This window comes from Eleginops maclovinus, chromosome 8 (genome assembly GCF_036324505.1).
Source record: "Eleginops maclovinus isolate JMC-PN-2008 ecotype Puerto Natales chromosome 8, JC_Emac_rtc_rv5, whole genome shotgun sequence".
In the NCBI taxonomy this organism is placed as follows: Eukaryota; Metazoa; Chordata; class Actinopteri; order Perciformes; family Eleginopidae; genus Eleginops; species Eleginops maclovinus.
In genome coordinates, this window is record NC_086356.1 from 14,991,266 (window position 1) to 15,011,735 (window position 20,470).

The 20,470-nt window shown below is 41.1% G+C and overlaps 1 protein-coding gene across 2 annotated transcripts; it reads right to left on the reverse strand.

Moving 5' to 3' along the window:
* Window positions 1–708: 708 nt before the first annotated feature.
* Window positions 709–20,395, reverse strand: zfyve16 (zinc finger, FYVE domain containing 16). 2 transcript variants are annotated; one of them, XM_063889170.1, is made up of 18 exons: window positions 20,190–20,395; window positions 17,476–17,585; window positions 15,025–17,072; window positions 13,770–13,866; window positions 10,195–10,371; window positions 9,962–10,101; window positions 9,184–9,391; window positions 8,254–8,376; window positions 7,978–8,133; window positions 7,671–7,895; window positions 7,076–7,158; window positions 6,322–6,426; window positions 5,999–6,149; window positions 5,775–5,855; window positions 5,239–5,401; window positions 4,327–4,432; window positions 4,068–4,244; window positions 709–3,295 (listed from the first exon to the last, which is right to left on the reverse strand). In XM_063889170.1, the coding sequence occupies exons 2-18, from the start codon at window positions 17,543–17,545 to the stop codon at window positions 3,137–3,139; spliced, it is 4,269 nt and encodes a 1,422-aa protein (XP_063745240.1). In that variant the 5' UTR covers window positions 17,546–17,585; window positions 20,190–20,395; the 3' UTR covers window positions 709–3,136. The 2 variants fall into 2 exon arrangements, with proteins under 2 accessions (XP_063745240.1, XP_063745239.1); XM_063889169.1 differs by having other exon boundaries at window positions 20,176–20,395.
* Window positions 20,396–20,470: the final 75 nt, after the last annotated feature.

Consider the following 20,470-nt stretch of genomic DNA (forward strand, 5'->3'; position numbering starts at 1 on the left):
TGCTCCTCTCACTGTTTGAACGTGGACAGGGCTCAGGTGAACTGTCAACTCAGATTTTAAAACTTTTTTACAAAACTCCTCTTAGAGAGATTATAATATTATAATATAATATAATATTATATTAGAATGTTTCTAATTTAGGCAGATTTCTATTTTAAGAAAGCTTTTAGATGCATTTGTTAGGGGGGCTTTAAAGACAAATGCTTGCTGTAGATGGAGACAAACCTGAATAACTATGCTTGAAACTCTGAATAAACCACTGTCACTTTTGTGTGTTTTTTAAAACAATTTAGTTAGTTTAGAACCATTTATACATTAAAAATAAGCCGTCCAATGCATTTAAAGTGTTAGTGATGCCTGCCTGTATTACATTTGGTGACAATCCATTTAGACATGTTTCCCTTTTGACCTGCAGATGGCGCTAGACAAACATTCAGAGGATCAACTAAGTCAGTCAGAATCATCTGTTCACATTTTATGCCAATTCATCCGATAGTTTTTTTACTACGACATATAAACAAAGCGATTGACAGCAGAATGTGAACGTTTGCAAACCAAGAGGATATGAGTTGCATTCACTTGTTTACATGATAAAAAGATGATGATTTATGGCCACTAAACCAAAAAATACTAATCTCTGATCATTGTGACATTTTGAAACCAACATAAGATATATATACAATAAACACAATTAAAAGTGACCATGAGTTGTAGAAAGATTACGGCTGGTGTAAAGCTGCTTTTATTTAGATTTTTTACACCTTTACTGTACATTCTTTATGCATTGCAATTTGGGATTACATATTCTCCACCTTATGACAAAATTATATATATATATTTTAATTTCTGCAATTGGCTGTCTAATGTTTTTTTTCTTCCTCTCAGTGCTTCAAGGATGCTACACACACTTCAAAATGAATGTAGCCTATTGTCCTATCAAAAATATGAACTCTTTTTCAGTTTGTTAAAACATTTGTACCAATGATTCCAAAAATAACTCTTCATTGTTTTAAAAAGAAAACACCAAAACAAACAAAAATCTCTATGCTTACAGTTTTTCTTTTATACATTTAGACAAAAACTGAAGATTCTGGGACGAGATGAGTGAAAAATGGAAAACACAGAGGCTTGATTTCTGCAAAGCTACGCTAAACAGTGCATGCTAACCTGGTTGCATTTTACAGGAATAAAACCCGTCTGCACTCTAATTCGGACTTTAAAGATATTACATTTACCGTGAGTCCTGCCTTTAACCACATCACTCGTACAGGGATACTGGCATACTGATAGAGACAAGCTGGTGAAAAAAATGGGCCACGTTATCTGTTGTAATTGCCTGATTAAAAACCTACGTGTGACAGTGTTTTAACGGTTGGAAAGAGCCTTAAAGCGACTGGGAAATACATGAAATAAATACAAAATATATATAGCTGTTCTAATGCTTTGGATATTTTGGTAAAACACTTCCTGCTGCAAACAGCACCTGAGAGAACTCCTACTGCCCTCAGGACACACAACGGATATCCTTAAGCATTTGTTGAATATTTTCGGACATCAACGTACTTATTCTTTGCCGAGTTAGATAAGATATCACGTGTCTGCACTCTGGATAAGAAGATACAGACCGAAGCTGTTGGCTGCATCTTTATATCTTTCCAATAGATCCAGCGATATCATTCTCCTCTTCCACTATAAATCTCCAAGAAAGTCAATAAGGATATTTCTCAGTGATCTTTTCATTTAAAAGTGTTCACAAAAGCCTGTACATGTATAATTGCTTAACTTCAAAAATGAAAAAAAGGTGTGAGATGACTTCAGATGCTAAAAAGAGCCATCTAATGTGATGTAAAGATCTCATCAGGTGTGCAAAATCTGATCATTCAACTCAAAACCTGAAGCGGACATCGCAAAATATCTCGAAGTGAAGAAAATCATTGGTATTTCAGCTCGAGCTGGCAAGTACTGGTCAGCAGTGACAGACGACCCGGTGCTACTCGAAACAAGTACAAATTGTGAGCAGAAGCATGTTGGCAGTGAACAAAGGTAACCAAAATATGAAAAGCAAAAAGTAATGCTTCAGTGTTAGATGAACTGGAGTTTCTTCCATGACAGGATGCTCCAAACACACATTCACTTTTAGCATGGAGAGGAAGCTCTAGACGGCTGATTACCTCTTGGATTACAAAGCCACATTTATCCTCCTGTGGAGATCAGCGGAGCTTCATCTGGACACAAAACCTACTGACACACAACCGACTTTGTGCAAATCCACTTAAACTTCTCAGATTAATGACACATCATAGTCAGGACCAGTCGAACAAATCATGTTACATCCCTTGTGTAAAATTCAGTCATTCTCAGAGGCCTTGATTATGCTTATACACTCATTTTGTTCCATTTATCACTTTTTAAATTAGTATTTGAGTTGGTAAAAGTAGGCCTAAAACTTTACTGATAAAATGTCAGAACTTTAGGACACATATGTTCTTGCATGAGGCCCGGTGTGGTCCTATGCAGTGTCATCTTCCAACAGCATATGAGATGAGAGCATAGTACCTTGAGAGGAAATGAGATGCGATTTATTTTTTTCTCCCTGCGGTTTTTAAGAGCGGGGCGAGCACCTGATCACACGTATCGCCTCCGAAGTACTGAAAACTACAGTCAGTAATATCCCTTGCTTTAATACTATCATTTCATTCAATAAGCCCATATTAAAATAGAATAAATACATCCAAATGAGAGACATGTCGATAGAGCGTCTGTGGGAAACATTCACTGAGGAGCCCCGAGCTGATGGAGGCAGCAGGGAGCCTGGAAGGCAGAGCAGAAGAAGAAACGGGTTGAAGAGTTGTATTTGGTCATGTCGTAATCCTTGTTTAGTGTTAGGCTTCTTGAATTAAAGCAGCTTTGGTGAGCACGGAAAACACACAAACACACACCGCTTCGTTAACAGAAAATCAGTTTACACCCCTCCGGAAATACACTCCCAAACTCAGAGTGGGAATGTTGTGCCGCTGTGACTGGCTGCATGTCCAAACTGCAAACAGGTTGCGCTTGCATGTCCCGCCATGATAATCAGCGTCTCTCTCTCTGTGGTCAACCAGCTTCAATACTTGTTTCAGTGTCTGCATGTGCATCAGATGGTGTGTGTGATGTAGAAGATGAACTCCATGTCCATGGCAGTCTGTGGGACACTAGCGCTACCTCCATGGATGACGGGGATCAGGGCGCTGTCCAGCTCGTTCATGTAGCGCTGAGGGAGGAGCCGGCCCCCGGAGCCCGCCTGATACTCCACCTGAGAGACACACAGGGAAATCGAATCACAGTTTAGCTGTACAGCTCGATATCAAAGAACCTGTTTGTCTCATTAGGCATTACACAAACAAACATTAAGGACAGTGCTAAAGGATGAATACAATTACAAGAAAATAATACAAAAGGGAAGATTGAACGGGAAATACAAAGAAAACAAGATAAAAGACAATAAAAATACAATAATAAAGACAATCAAATTAAATCTCAGGGGGGCAAACGTAGGGTAATCTTAAACCAGCATTAACTATAGGCTTTATGAAAAGGCAAGTCTTCAACACACAAAGTTTGGATACTGTCTGCCTCCCTAATAAAACCAGGAAGTTGGTTCCGGAGAAAGGGAGCTTGGTAGCGAACAAATACTCAACAGAGCAGAAGACACAGTCAGAACGATACTGTGTAAATAGGGCTGTAGGAACTAGATCAAATAACTCATTTCAATTTTTTTTTTACTGATGTTACAATTGTTATTTATCTGCTGTATTACAGGGACCATTTTTTATTTACATTGTCACTGAAAAATATGTGGATGTAAATAGTGTTTTTTTAAGAAGATCTGTACCAAACAATGATTCTTTTTTTAAAGGGTGTAGAATACTGTCTGTAAGCCAGGACTCCTCTGCAACTCCACAACACTTGCTTCACATATTTTGCCTTCAATAGTGCAGTGACAGTGATCTGGATATTACAGTAGGTCATGTTGTGATCATTTTTTCATGAATTGTGCAGCTTTTGTAACAATAATCGATGTTTACCATGTCAGCCTGCGTAGAGATGCGCAGAGTGAGCGAGTTGATGCCGCTGGAGGTGAGGACAGAGAGGTGAGGCGTCAGAGCGCTGCAGGCGGCCAGAGCCATCTCCTTCTGAAACACGCTGCAGGACGACAGCACGGACGAGAAGCTGCTGTCCGGAGTCTTGAGCTGGTAGAACACCTGGAGGGACAGTCAGAGGTTCACACACCTGGGCTATCGGTGCATAGAATGGGTGTCAAAGGATGACATTATATAAGTTCACCTCTGTGCAACTGATGGTGCGTCCGTCAGACTCAAAGTCAGTGTCCTGCTGCACCCTCACACTGCGGACTCCATCCAAAGGTCTGCCATCTACCCCGCTGGTAATGCTGCAGAGGAGCAAGAACAAAGAAAAGACATTTTTAGAGAAAATTTCAAATGAATTTAAGTCACTGAAATGAGTTGTCCCGGTCAGCCATAGCACCAACGGCCAGAGTAATGTCTAAGACAAGGCCGGTGCTATGGCGTTTATATAAGGTAAGATAAGAAAATATGTACTTTATTGATCCCAAATTGGGAAACGTTTTACATTACACATATAGTTGTGCTATGAGTGTGTAACATTTCAGTGTTTTAAACCACGCAATGAGTAAGGAATAATGTGCAGCGTGTTAACTTCCTGTTTGTTTGCTTCTGTTGATTTATGTGACGTCTAGCGCTCCGTCTTTTAACCTCGTTTCTTTTCTCTCTCTCTCTTGAAATGTCCGAATTGACCAATCAGAATCGAGTATTCAACTTAGCCATGGAATATCACATTTATAATTGTGTGCTTTGAATGTTAAGACATAGCCTAGGTGGATGTGAAACACTCCCCTTAATGCACAAGAGTTATTTCTTATTATTTTATATTGATATTTCAATTTCACAGCCTAAGAGACCCTTTTGGTTTACACCCTATTTTTGACCAGTTGCATTATGGGAAGAAATCCGTATGTATTCAGAATTTTGTCCCTGGGGGTGAATTGTCTTCTGTGTATCGTTAAACCTGTACTGTAAAGTCAAGAGAACTATACTATACTACCATAACATTTTTACACACAAAGAGCCCCTCCCATATGCCCAGCTGAAACAGAGTGTGTGTGTGTGTGACTGATGCACCACAGTGTGTAAACGTGTTGTGTATTTGTGCCGTTACCCCGTGTTGACAGGTGAACTCAGGTCGACCCAGCGGACAGTGACGTTTTCTCGGACCTCCCCTCCATCGTTCCTGCCGCAGGGTATCTGGAAGTCTGTTTGCTCCCTCAGGGCGGTGCGCAGAGACTCCATGGTCTCTGGAGGGATTTGCACCATCAACCCGTCTGACACACAGAGAAGACAAATTCTAGTTAGGATTGGTCAAAAAGAAGAAAAGTAAAGCATTGTAGAATAAGCAACTTAAACTGAATAAAGGCTCTTTACCATTGGACAAAAAAGCATCTTGCTTTGGTCTTTCACAGGGTTGTTTATTCCCAAACTAACTTTTCTGTAGTCAGAGGTATTCTAAACAGCTCAGATTATACAGTTACAGCTGGTTTATACTAAAGCTGCCTTTTAGCAAGTCCACAAACGTGACACAGCAGAAACAAGCGGCATATTTATTTAGCAGTTGGAAAAGAGTCTAATGCTTATTTTTAGCAGGTTTACTCCCATTTATAAAAAGGAGCTGATTTTGGTTGACAACGGCGACTTTACCTTCAACTATGCTGGACTTTGCAATAAAGCCAGAGGAGGCTTTCAGGGCTCCATTAAACACAACAAAACTGGCTCCAGTCACTGCAACGAAACACAGACCATCAGATGGTTAGCCATTCATGCAAAACAGAATCTAAATCATCATAATTGATCTGTTGTGATGTTTTGCTCCCTGCTCTTCTTTATTTCGATTGGATGCAGGCGGGATTACTGAGGGCTCTCACCTGTTCGGGTCATGCCGGGCTTGCTGTTGGCCTGCGTCTGATAGTTCCCCTCCTCGTTCTGGAAACACACCAGGTGAGAGTCGGCCTCCGAGCTGAACCGGGCTCCGATACTGATGACGTGCTCGTTGGAGGCATTTACCACCTTCTGCATCTGTAGACACAGAACACAGGCACAGTGTCTCATAGCTGCGTGTTTCCCACTGCACGTGTTTGTCTTTTATGTAAAGGCTCTTTCAATTAAAATCAGTGTTTTACCATTATATTATTGTGTTTGGATTCATATTTATTTATTGCCCAAGATGTCATGTTATCCCTTCTCTTACCTCATTGAAGCTATTTTTGGGAATCTCAATGTAACTGTGGCCCATCTCCATGTGGATCCTCAGGCCCTCCACCACTGACAGACTGTACTGGTAGTTCCTCAGGTCCTGTGGAGCATTTACAGTTTAGGAATACTGAACCAAAGTATGTATAAAGTATTATTTGACAAATTATCCACATATTTAAAATGTCTTAGAAAATGCTGTTTGTAATCGATGTTGGTGAAACGTAAAACTTGTCACGTAGAACAACAGCCAACACACAGAGTATATTTAGGGCCGGTCTTTGCAGTCAGGCCTCCAAATGAAATCAATAAAGCCATGCATTCAAGGAACTCAAAAAGTGACCCTTGAGGCAAACATAGAAAAGGTCAAACTACTTTCATCTGAGACCAGACACTCTCTCCCTGAGAGGTACTGCAGACGTGGAGCCTGCTAATACACCAACGTCTTTATCTCTTTCGAAGAATCCTGTGATCAACTGCGTCAAATGTTCTCGGGTCACAAGAGTGGAGGTTTTTCTGGCATGCAGGTTCACGTCTTGTTAAACATTGCAGAGGCACACAGATTTGTTTTTTTCGTTGTCGTAGTAGCTTTAAACTACAGAACTGTTGTAAGTACACAGCAATGATGGTCTGAATTCCTTTTACTAAACTTTCATTGGGATTAAGAACTTAAGTGTATGGCGTTTATTGTGACAATACGTTGTAAGGCTGGTGACAAAAAAGGCATCTTTTGATTGTATTTAAGAACTTACAGCCAGTAAATTCATTATGGTGTGTCCCGTCTCTCGATACACAGAGTCCCGAAAACGGACACTTGTCAATGTAGTGGGATACACTGAAAACAAAAACAACACGTAGTTGTTATCACTACATACAGTAAAAGCAGGAAAAGTACTGGTTGTGACACTATAATTAATCGTCCTTATCTGAAATTGATACATATGCATCATATATAAAAATATATATTAGGGGACAAGAATTCTGCTCAAATCATTTTGGATTAAATCACATTTTCAGCTGCAACCAAAAACACTTTAATTTGTTAATAAATAATTAAGCTTACAACATGTGAGAAAGAAATGTCTGACCACCCAAATAAATAATAAAAAATCAGTAACTACCACATAAGATAATGAGAATAGTACATTTCTACAATTTAGAAGATGGAATCATATCATTTTGAGCATTTAATATATTTTCAGATTAATCAAATATTGTCTTATCTCTAATAATAAAAAGGAGGCATTGTTAGCAAAACAGTAATACATGACTTTATTTTTTTAATGTTTTGAGCTCAAGAGAGTATTAAACTAACCCGGTAACACAACAGTACCGAAAACCACTCACCATTGTATTCAGCTCCAAGCCGCAGGAGCAGCCTGAGGGGAAAGACTTTGGCCCAGGGAACCTCCAGCTTCTGCACCAGCAGGCCGAACAGGAAGGGCTGCGGCGGGAGAGTGAGGCCATCGAGAGGCTGACAGGTGGGGGCGAAGAACAGCATCCCAGCGTGGTCTTTGCTGCCCAGAAAACTGCTGGTGAACGTCACATTATCCAGCTCCTCCAAGAACTTCCCTGTAACAGCCGATAAAGATGCTCTAGTGATCGTTTTGCCAAACACAAAGGGAAACAGACGGCCTGTATGTGATGTGTTTACCTTTTTGGGCTTCTTGGTAAATGTTGAGATAGAGTGTGAAAAGGTCTTTTGGAAGAGTTTTTTCTTCGGGCAAACACTCCAACAAAAACACCAGCTCTCTCTGTCCCAGAGCCTGCATCCCGTTCGAGCCGAAACACCAGCATTGCCGACCCGAGTCTGATAGAGAAACGAAAACACAGAATAACAGGTAGGCCATCTTTGGGAGTATGATCAGACCTCCGTCATAGTCATTTGCCAGCATGTGCAGTATGTGTGATTGAGATATGTTCTACTCACAGGTAACCAGTTTGACATTGACCAGCAGGTTGGCGTTCAGAACAAAGGTCAGAGGTCGGGGTCCTCCCTCCTCTAATAAGTGCCGAATCTGACAGGGGGCGGGACTTTCCTCAACCAAAGCATCTAAAAGGAAAACACAGCAGAGCACATTTCAAGGCATTTGTCAGGGAGATACAACCGACTTTAAGAGCTTTTAAAAGACATGACAGCATAGTTTTGAGCAAATGCTGTCATTTGGTTCATGAGGGAGCGATATCACTGCTATATATTTGAATTGGTCTCATTATTCATGCCTCAATAATGCAACACTGTGAGAGTGAGGTGTATCCTGTTCTGACATGTTTTAATTGATTTAAAATTCCATTTATTTAATTTAAACATTCTGCTACTTCCTTTTTTACGTTTGACAAAATGACATGATGATGTTGAGTTGGAATAGATCTTTATTTTATTCATCTATGTATGGAGACACCTTGACTAAATGCTGCAGGGTTTTTTGTTTATATTGGCCCCCACCTTGATTATTATGGACTGTTCTGACAGGAGAAAAAATCTCCTCAACAACAATCTTCTTACAATGTTTCATTATCTATTAAACTGTGGCGTTTCCTCTAAGCAGAGGAGATGCTAATAATGTGAGACACGTTTTAGGGCGACCCTAATCAGGAGAACAATGTGCATTTAATCCCTCTCTGTGTTTTTAACCTTGTGCTGCTGCAGCCTCTACATTAATCTAAGAGGGATTTAGTTCAGGTCGTGCAGCGTTGAAAGTTTTATGGCAATATTAAAGGTCGTTGCTATATGACTTTTACGTAAAGGCAAGCTGGCAGGCATCCAAATGGTAAAGCTGCCAACACCTTGACATAAAGAGGTCTGAAGAGCGCTATAAAACTGTCAAACCCATTCAAATATACTAAAATAAACACCTACCTCCCGCTTCATCCTCTCCGGTGGAGATGAGCAGAGGAGGGAGCTCATCCTCATTATCCGGCAGCAGACTGGGAACCCTCTGCACGGAAGAACAGATTCCAGAGAGTAGGGCGTAGTCCCAGGGTCCGGACACCGGAGGTCGAAACACCTCCACAGCCCCGGAGGCTTCAGGGGAGGAGGATCCACCGACTCCCACCTCAGACCCGGGCTGAAATATGACAGGGTTAGTCACTGAGGTACCAATAAACAATACAATTGATCTAATTGTAAATGTCTCTTTCCAGAAATCATGGATTGGTCACTCAAGACAATCTAAAGACCTTGTTTTGAGCAGTTTTATGTAGAAATGGATTTCTTTCTACTGATATACAACCCCCGAAGCATTTTTACTTCTGCGCGTTGATATGGTAGAAAGAAAGTAGTTCCCTCATTAAAAATGAATCACAACCAGGTCATGTTTTCCGGAAAGAGATATGGCTCTTGGTTTTTTCAAATAGATGTTTTTGCACTTTTTTCTAGCACTACAAGCCATGTAGTTCCTTTATATTCAAAACAATGCATACATCTGTACAGCAGAGGAGAAGAAACAGCCCCACAGATAAGAAGGAAGAAATTGTATTTTTGATTTTGTTGTGAACTATTCCATTAAATATTTATAATCTATTTGTGGAAACCTCAGGAGTGTGAGAAGGTGCTGAACAATCATGAATCATGAAACAGTCATAAACACTAAGGATTGAGTGTTTCCCTGCAGCTAGACAGCGATGATGTATCTTACTGTTGTTTGGTCCGGAGAGGAAGGACTGAACTCCTGCGAGCTCCTGCGGCTTGTCACCGACAGTTTTGTGGTGTCTGCCACCTCTCCGTTGGGCAAGATGCCATCAGCAAACCACACGCGCTTCTGTTCACGAGGACAACCTGGTAGCACACAGGAAAACACACGTCTTTTAAATGGGTACGGTTCAGGAAAACAACACTCAGAGTGTGCACAGTATTTAAGAGGGACCGTACTGTCGTTGTTTGGGTTTTTGAGAACGGACACAGGCACCATGACGGTCGGTGGAGGGGAGTTAAGAGTGCCGGCGGCTCGAGCCTGCTGCAGAGGGGGGATGGTGCTGCAGTACTCAGATGGGACGTTGGGGTTTGGACTGGGACCCGCAGGACTCATCATCCGCTCCAGCGCCTGGGCTACAAGGAGAAAGACGTCATCACCGTGGGATAATTTAGCACAAATGACAAGGTAAACAATCATTTTGATCCCGTTAACGCTGAGACAGCTATTGGATGGCTTGTCCCGATTGTGTACAGACAATCATGGTCCCCTTAGGATGAATCCTACGGACTTTGGTGAACCCGAAGGAAACTGTTGTGCAGCAGCTGCAGTACAAAAAAGGTGTGCAATAAATATTACCAATAATCTGCAAATATAAAAGTAAACCCATAAAAAAAAAGACAAAAATAAATGTGTACATATTATGATAAATAGAAGCATATTCTCTCCCTTCTGCATAGTTTAGCTTAACGCAGCATACTAGTAGCAGAAGGTTTATTTGGACCAGCAGTGTTTTTATGTCAACTACAGGACCAGGAACAGGACCATATCACACACTCTTTTGATTCCTTTATTTAATTCAGTTCAGTCCTCAGGTCTCTTCTCTTCTTTGAACTAATTGTTCTTAACCAGTTTTGTGGTGTCAAGGTTTAAAGGGTCTTTGGACACCCAAAGTACTTTAAGAGTGTCATGATTTGTCACAGTGTGCAGGTGCAGTAGCAGGAAACAGCAGGCTGTGTGTTCCAGTTTGATACTATAAATCAAAGTCGACACGAGGATAGGCCTATCACTATAATTACTTTATCGACTTATTCTACAATTTATGGACATGACCTTGATCATTTTCACGCGTTTCACTTTTTGTGCCCGGCTGCCGTTGTATCATTTTGGTTTTTTAAAGAGGAGTGTTGTTGTTGTTGTTGTTACTTATATCTAACCCATAGCTAATTAGATGATTCTCTGCTCTGTGGTTTTATTCTATTTAAGTCAAATTATTAAATATATAATAATGTTTTCATATTACAATTGCTCTTTGAAAGGGTGCATTAATAAGCAAAAAATAGTCTTAGAATGACAATAATAATAATTTACCGCAAATATTTCTGGAATAATATATCATCTGAAAACACTTACAGGCCTTCACCTGGATCAAAAGATTTCTTTGATAATGGAGGATTTGGGTAAAAGCAACTCTGAAAAAGCGGAACATTTTAAGTGTGCCTGAAGCAACTTATTAATTATCCTGTTTTGTATCAGAAATCAGAGTCTGATAAATTAGAAGCAGAATTGGAGCATGGGTATGACTGGACTGATTCAGAGGACATTCAGATGCACAGAAAACGTTGCAGCCCGCAGAGTAAAAGCCATGTTGCAATGACCATAAGGCAGTGACAGTGATAACTGTAATGAGTAATTTGCTCTTGGGAACAGCTTATGTCTTACACAGTACAATACTGCAGTACATTCTGGCATTACTTCTCCTTTTTTTATTCAAAGGGGTTCGAAAATAATGTTTTTGTGTGGTTTGACTGGAAAAAAATCGGACTATTTAACATCAAATGACAGCTTTTCTTCCCCCTACAGTGCAGCATGGAGAGCAGAATGAATGAAGGTTATTGAAAACAGGACAGGCATGAGTTGTTGTTCCCAGGAAAGCATGCAGTGACTGAGAGGCTTTCTGAATGCCTTTCTGGTTGCACCCTTTCAGAAAATGCTGATGTAGCACTTGTCTACATTATATTGATTCAGCATCATAGATCTTTATCGATCTGTTGTGTACTGACAACAACTACAGTGTACCTTACAAAAGCACAGAAACCACATCGAGAGGAAGTACACAGCAAAGACAGTACATTAACTCAGACTCTTGTTCATGGAAAAAAAAGTCTGCCATCAGTCACACAGCAGATGAGTTGCTTCATTTTCAAGGAAAGGATGACAACGCACAAAAAAGTCATCAAGGATTTCATTTAAATTACTTCAAGTAAGAAACCTCCATTTAAAGTTTAGCAGCAATATAAACATAAATCCCTCGACACAGAACTCACCAACAAAACACAGGAGCAGTAAACAACAATCTACTTTTTTAAGTAGTCATGTGCATCTTACCTCATCCTCATCCTCCCCTCTACTAAACTCAACCAGTCCAAATCACTGCAAGCCTCTTCCTCATTCTGACTTTAGACTCTCCCATCACAGCTGTCCTGAAGCCGCTGCTCTCTTTATTCTGTCTGTTGTTAGCCGTATTAGCCTTTTAGCTCGAGGCTGATGGGAGTGCAGTATGCCTCACATGCAAGCTCCCCACACTGTTATGAGAGATGGAGAGCCAAAGGAGGGAAAAAAAACGAGAGGGGGGTGACGGAGAGGAGAGAGGGATCACGTCACACCCCCCGAGCATCCACCCGCCACAGAAGTGGATCACCTCTTTCTTCTTATTTTAGACGCCATGTGTTAGCATCACATGTCTCCTACGTTAGGCGGGTCCTGTGGCTCACACAATCAAGGACAAATGGCAGTGTCCTGCTATAACTCTCCTCCTCCCGTCCTGCCCTCTCCATCCATCTCCCCCCTCCCCATCTCCTCTCCCCATCTCCTCTCCCCCTCCCCTCTCTTCATCTCTGTCCATGCTGCAGTCTTTAACTATAAAAAGCCTCTCTGCCTTTTATCATCAAAGCAGACTTGTTAACCATCGAAGCAGAAACGATCTGGCTTTTAATAGTGTGTGCATTGAGATGCCGATGTGCTGTTTACTTACATAGAAGACATGATTCTGGATATGAATGTTTGCATTTCTAATGGCTGTGCAGACAAAAATGAAAGAAAGCCCCTGTGCCGCGTCTTACGGGACATTTTCTGTGTTCTGTGACTTAAATATTCATCTGCTGCATAATGAAAATGTTACTGTGATGTTATTACGTTTTAATGTCAACTTGTGAATTCATGCTATTAAAAAATTACTCTTAGGGTTAGTCTGTTCCTCTGAGGGGGTGGAAATACTTAAATCTACCCCCCCCTGCTCTGACAGTGCATTTAGCTCAATACAGATACAGTTTTTGTATTTATTGACTGTTGTACTGTTTTCATTTTTTATGTGGGGATTCTACATATGTGTGTATGTTTGATTATGTAGGCATTTTTGGATACGTACTTAAACTTGTATTCCTATTTCTACATGATCTTCCAAATATAAGTAACCTAAAAAAGTTTAAAAAGTCAATTCAGATAACTTTATTAAAATCCCCCAAAAAAACAGTGTGTTACAGCTATAGGATGTCTTCCTACAGGAGATGCACATATAAATAATTTGTGAAACACAACAGCTTCTTCCTGTTCCAGAGGACAACAATTCACAAATACTTCAATGAAAATAATAAATCCTTTCCAAAAGCCTTAGCCCTCAAACAACTCATGAATGACTCGGCATTTCTGCAAACATTCTGCTGTATTTGCACACTGGGATAAGGAACACATCTTTGTTCACGTCTGTGAGAAAAATATGGAAGTGAATCCTGTAACAGACCAAATGGAGCCTTACCTCTGTGTATGGTATCGAAGCAGACGACACACACACGGGCCTCTTTCTCCAGGTACTTCAGCTTACACTTCCTGTTGCAGCACACCGCACAGTAAACCTGTCACAAAGGAGAAAACAGATTAAAGTCATAGACTAAAAAGTACCTTATCAAAAAAACATACAACAACCCACATGTGTGGCTCTCTAGTTCCTGAAGCAGCATCCCTCATGGTGTGAACAACAACAACCAGTCCCCTTTAATTCCATTTAATCAACGGCCTAAAGGACTTAGCTCCATCTTTAGGATACTCGGCTCAGAAGAGGAGCTGAAAAAAGAACTGCTGACTCTCTGCTTCCGTGAATCCGTCGTGCTATTTTTGCTCTCGGTACACAATCCCTTTGATTTAATTATATCCGGGGACACGCACAATACATTATTACTTTTACTTTCATTTTACTTCATGTGTCATATCAGTGCTGATAACGCAACAAGAATTTGAACCAACAAAGATTAAGAGACGTATATGAAATATTTGATAAATGATTCATAGACAACATGAAGGCTCTTAACCCACACCATTACCCAAGAGGAAACTAAACCTGGAGCAACCAGAAAGGCTGCAGTGCACTTTAACAGAGCTGAACCCTTCAAATCCTCTCACATGATCTTTTATTATATATTTAATACTCTTTGGTTTTGGGCTCCTGCTTACACAACTCCAGATATCGTCTCTGCTGGCTCTAGGGAGTGGGATGGCCTGACGGTTATGTCAGTTAACGAATGAGTTGATTAAAAATAATAATAATCTTGTAATTACTAAATTGCTTCAGGAGTGTTTAAAGCCAAATGCCGGAAAAAATATATTCTTTGATAATAAATTGAATATGTTTGGGATACTGGCTGCAGGTCATAGAAAATAGCAATTTGAGATTTCCTTTTTTGGGCTTAAAATTAACTTTTTCTTTACGCTTTTTTCAAACTGATTATTTGTGTATACAGAATTTGATTTTTAAAAAAAGTCTTTTTATGGAAAAAGCATGGAACGGGGAATCGGTACGGTCTTTGACCTCACGTTCAACTGATTCTGTTTTGTTTTATTTGTTTGTTACATTTGTGGAAGATGTGAATAAATCAGCCAGAGGAAAGCAAAGAAGCGCCTGCAGAGTTTTATTTTGGACGGTTTTAACGTGCAAGCCCTGTTAATGTGGGACAGTTTTAAATATACAACAAAGAATGAGCATGATATTATAATATTTCCTAAGCTGAGCAACATACCTTTCCACAGGCTCGACAGTGATGCCGCCTTTTGGTGAAGGTGAACCTCTGGTAGCAATTCATACAGTTGGGAGCTTCAGAGTCTGGCACCCAGGAGGGCTGTCTGCTGCCCAGCTCTTCCCCCCCCTCTCTCTTCCAGTTAACCGCCCTGGCACCTTCAGTGGGCGGCTCCCCGGGGTAAGGAGGGGGCTCCGAGAGTTCATCATACCCCATGCTGTAATCCTGATGCTCCTGAGAGGCGCACATAGGGCTCAGGTCCCTGATGTTGCAATGCTGCTCTGTAAGACTTGTTGGTGAACCGTCTTCATCCTCTGCTGCACCCGGATCTGTTGTAGAACCAGTCTGAGCCGGCTCCTCTACTTCTTCCCCAGCTGGTGGAGATCTAGCGGTCTGGCAGTGTAGCTGTTTAGGTCTCGCACCTCCATAGGAGGGCTGATGATCGGGGCTACTGCTGCGCTGGAAAGTGTTGCTGGTCAAAGAAAGGCTTAATCCGGAGGAGAGTTCTGGCTCTTCTTGGTATGGTCTGTTAGAGTCCTGTGATGGAGCACCGGGGTTCAAACTTCCCTCTGCAGACACACACATTGTTCTGTCGCTCTCTGGAGAAGCCAGATCCTCTAAATCATCCCGTCTCCCTCGACCACAGCTCCTCTGCTCCTCGCCCACCGGCCTGCCCTCCAGATCTCCGTTTGACTCTGAGTGACTCTCAGGTTGAGAGTAATCTTCAGAGGTGCTGCAATAAGAGACGCTTCCACCTTGCTCTGCTTCTGCATGCGCCTGCAGGAAAGCATCCAGCTCCTCGTCTGTAACCAGCAGCTCGGCCTGGTCGCTCTCGGGCAGGTATTCAAAGCCAAACTCGGGAGGGTCCACTGGGCTGGGTTCTGGTAGATCGCAGGAGGCGATGTCAGCAGAGGGGACAGCAGGAGGAGCAGGTTCAGGAGCGAGATGCTGCCCCTCTGGCGACACCCTGCCCTCTGCAACCTGCACAAACACTGCTGAGTTAACAACTTCTTCTAAACGTGACCTGTTCTCTCTGGCCTCCAAGGCTGACAGGGAGTCTGCCTCTGTGCTATCAGAGGGGACTACTGCCTCATCACACAGCTCTGCAGCTTCCCCCGACTCATCTTCGTCGGTCTTTATGTTCACCAGAGCTCCACACATGGACACAGCTAAAGGCAGGCATGATAAGCTCACCGGTTCGCTTTCGTCTGAATTTACATCGACAGAGGACTCATTTTCACCAAAGGCTTCTTGTGAGGCTTCCTCTTCATTCACTGAGGTTGTTGTTGGTTCTTGAATGCTATAAACAGGCAGAGTGGGCTCCGGTTCACAATGGTCTGAGGAGTTATCCACCGCTTGGTTTGTGCACAGCTCCTCCTCACAATGCCTATCCTCTTTCTCTGCTGACTCAGTAGGCCTTGGTGAATCATCCGTGGACTCACAGCTCCTTTCGACTGCAGCAGGAAGAATGACATCCAGCAAGCAGAGCGAGGCTGAGTATCCACCGCTCTGCTGCTCCTTGGAATCCAAACCTAGCTCTTCCGTCCCTCCAGAGGCTTGTTTTTCTTCCGAACAGTCTGCACTTAGGCTTGCATGTGCTTGATCCTCTTTATGTGCATTCACCACAGGGCTTTCAAAGTCTACAAGCAGCGTCTCCTCCTCCTCCATTTGCTTCTCCACCATGTCCAGCTCACTGAAAGCATCGTGGCTGTTGGACCTGACCAGGACGGCTGAGCTTGTGTCGTTCACAAGGTCACACACTGGCTTCAGAGCTCTGTCCGGGCAGGGAGGTGCGGAGCTTTTAGCCGGCCTGTGATCCACAGAGGAGAGGAGGTCCACTCCTGTGAGAGGCTGACCTTTGACCTCTCTGTCATCAGCGCTGCGGTTGTGACTGCTGTCCTGACCGGAGCTAGCAGAACCATAATGAAGAGAGTTAAGGTCGGGGAGGTTTGGAGGGACCGTGGACGCCTCGGAGGTTAAACACTGAGAGCCCAGTGAGGAGAAGGGGTACACAGAAGGCTTCAGGAAAACAGACTTGCATTCATGTTCCTCTGTGATAAAAAAAACAACAAATCATGTTAAACTCAGATATACAGATTTATATAGATTATATATGCAAATACACACAATTATTTTTCATTCTGAATATCATCACAGTAAAATAGAAATCCAAGCATGCTGTTTACAGTGTCATATCCACCTGCCTGACTTACATAAAGAGACCTCATGCAAGTATTGTTCCATTTTTATTATATATTGACTATTTGATCATCATTATTTAAGTCAGAGATGTTCAACATTGATACTTTTCTATGTTCTGTATTATTATGTATTCAACTTCTTTCTTTCAGACTGATCGGACAAACTGAAATGGGAAAAAATTGGGCCATTGGGCCTTTTTCTCTCTCGGTTTGGCATTCAACAGAACCAAATGATTAAAGGAGAAAATCTTACCAGTGTTGAGCTCAAAGTCATCAAGCAGTTTGTCCAGATCACATACAGCCGCCTTGAAGAAGCTGTCCATGCTGGGCTAAATCAAAAGGGCCTTTAACCCCCTCCAATTTCTAAAGGGATAAAGAAAACTTGTTGCAATACTGGAAAAGGCAAACAACATTTTTTAAATTCCATTTCTTTTTTGTTTTGGTGGAAAGAAAAAAACTCTCTCTAATTTTGAATGGAAAAGCTGACCAAATTAAAGGAATGTAATAGCGCCACCTTAGCTATAAGTATGTTATAAAACCTGAATTAAAAAGGAACTGTTACCATTATCCTCACACAGACCAGTTTCACAGCAAACATGTTATGTCACATCATGTGATCAGTCAACATGTGAGTAATAGTGATTACTGCCAACACCAACTGATTCACTTCCACTGGGTTAAAAAATATGTATTCTCTGATTATTAAAGTGTATTACTCTCCACTTTTCACATTGTATGCAGTGAAAACTACTTCCATTGATTTCCTTTTTTAAAAGGATGAGGCTTGATCACTACCACCTGAGGGTGATGTCATGACCTACCCTCTCCACGCTGCACAGTCACATTGTTTAGTTTCAGATGGCCGGTAGCATTTATGTGTTTTTGTGGCTAATGAGAGGAAAACAATGTTTCAATTGTCCTAATCTCAACTTGTGTGAAACAACACTTACAGTAAAACTCTTAATTGTAGTGCAAAACAATCTAGATACTAATAGTCATACAGGTAAGAGGATAAATATGCATTCAAGATTTGATGGTTGCTTTGACGGAAGATACCGGCAAGAGTGTTTTCACAGGAAGAGAGAAATATGTAGGCCTAACGATAATGTGCTTTCGGGGCACGGCGGGCTATCTCCCTGATGCACTGGCAGCTGTCAGGCAGCTAACTGCATGCAATAACACAACACTGCTAACACAACAACACCCTTGGCACTTCAAGTCTCTGAAAATACAGACCCATAATACAGTCACTCCCAAAAAGAACAGTCTGAAGCGCACTATTGATAATAAACAATGGAGTCTGCCTGACACTGATCACCGCTCACTTAAAAGCTAATTCTCTTACCTGTGGGTTCAGCTCATGGATCAAATAGACTTTAACACCTTTATAACATTAATATCAGAACAATATAAATATCACTGTGAATGGAAATGGGTCGTATTTTAAAAAAAAAGCAAATCTGTAGAACGGTTAAAAATAACTTCAAACTGAAAGCAAACTTTTAAAAAAACATAACAGGTGCTTAACAAAATGAGTCAGCTTCTTCTCCAAAAATAACAAGCAGTTGCCTTAAAAAGAACCTTTGAATCCATATTATAAACACATGTAGCCCTAAGATGATATTTTGTAGCTCAGTAAAAAATAAGACATATTTTCCATAGAAATCCACAGATGTAGACCCTAGCTGGATGTAGTGACTCGACAACACAGACAGCACTGAAGTCTGCAAATAATGTAATTGTGTTGGTTGGTGTCGCACACAACTTTTCATCTACTTTAGCCTTCAGCAAGTCTCTTTGTTTTGCTGTGTCACACTGTTAACAATGGAGGCTAAATATAGATGGGAACAAGGAAGTCAGCCTTACTAAAAACACATCTTACCTCATCAGAGAAAAAATATGCACCTCTAAACACCTGGAGTTACCAATTGTTAAACACAGTCATCTTTACTAAGGATGTGAGTGATAACACAGTAATCTGTAATGGAAATACTCTTTCACTTTGGGTACATTTTAAGCATGTATAAAGAAAAATACAAGTTCCTATTTTTTACTGAAGTGCCATACTTTAGTAAATGTACTTTGTTACATTCCACTACTGGATTCAAATACTATCATTACATCAAATTGCCATTGTACGTTTATATAACTTACTTTGGTGCTGAAACATCAAAGTAAATGTACAATATATATATATATATATATATATATATATATATATATATATATATATATATATACACACATCAGATGTTTTTTTTTATGCAGAAGATACTATCTATCACTGATCCCTATTGTACTTGAATGCTTTTAAATCTTTGTATTTAAGTGAGGTATAAGTGCTTCTATTTAGCGTCTTAATACTTTTTGTACCTCAGGTAACCTGGTAGAGATGTTTACAGATGCATAACTGCTGACATCCCTGATTTGGTCATAGAAACCGTGGTAACAGTGATGGCAGCCGGTGTCCAGCTATTTATTAGTAATACAACGTTAACCTTTCATTTAAAGAGCGTTCAGTTTCACGTACACATTCTGCTCAATACATATAGCAAGAAAAGCTAAGGTGAAGGCTAACAGCTGCCTACTCTGTACCGTTTAACCCCTTTTGCTCAACGATTAGCAAACAGGCTAACTAACCAGAACAACATAGCAGTTAACAAAACATATAAAACAACAGACGTTAGCAGTAACATTAGCAACTAGCATTTCACCACAACAAACACACTTAGCTTGAGTGTTAATTATAGGGCTGCCTGTGGCTAATTGTTAATTACTTTTTAACGTTGAGCAACCTTCACCAGACTGGTGTTTGTCACCTATGATTAACGTGATTAAAGCAGGTGTTACGTTAGCCAAAGCTAGCCTGTTAGTTATTATTATTGAGAGCGTTAGCTGGCTAAAGTAGCTAGCTTACTGTGTGTTAACCTGATTTTGTTTCTGAATTCCTTACCAGCACTGTTTTACCTCATAACTCCGACGTCGTCCTCAACAATTATTCTGATATTCCGTTTTAAAATAGGACCACACGTCGCCCGTACCGTCGTCTCATTCTCTAATAATGCAAATAAAGTTGTGAGAGAAGCTAGCTGTTGGATTAGTTTTATTGGAGATGTGTAAATTCTCCACTCAAGCGGCCATCTTGAACAGACTGTCGGGAGGTCACAGGATCTTCTCAGAACAGTGGTAGGAAGACTGCCATGTAATTTCCCTATATGAAAAACTGCAATCATTTGGGATTATAGTTC

Excerpts from the sequence above, each read along its gene's own strand:
- zfyve16 (XM_063889170.1), bottom strand. The coding sequence starts at position 17,545 with ATGGACAGCTTCTTCAAGGCGGCTGTATGTGATCTGGACAAACTGCTT. Across the intron at positions 6,427-7,075 it reads CCATAATGAATTTACTGGCT|GACCTGAGGAACTACCAGTA; the intron begins GTAAGTTCTTAA and ends AATGCTCCACAG. Across the intron at positions 5,402-5,774 it reads AAAGTCCAGCATAGTTGAAG|ACGGGTTGATGGTGCAAATC; the intron begins GTAAAGTCGCCG and ends TCTGTGTGTCAG.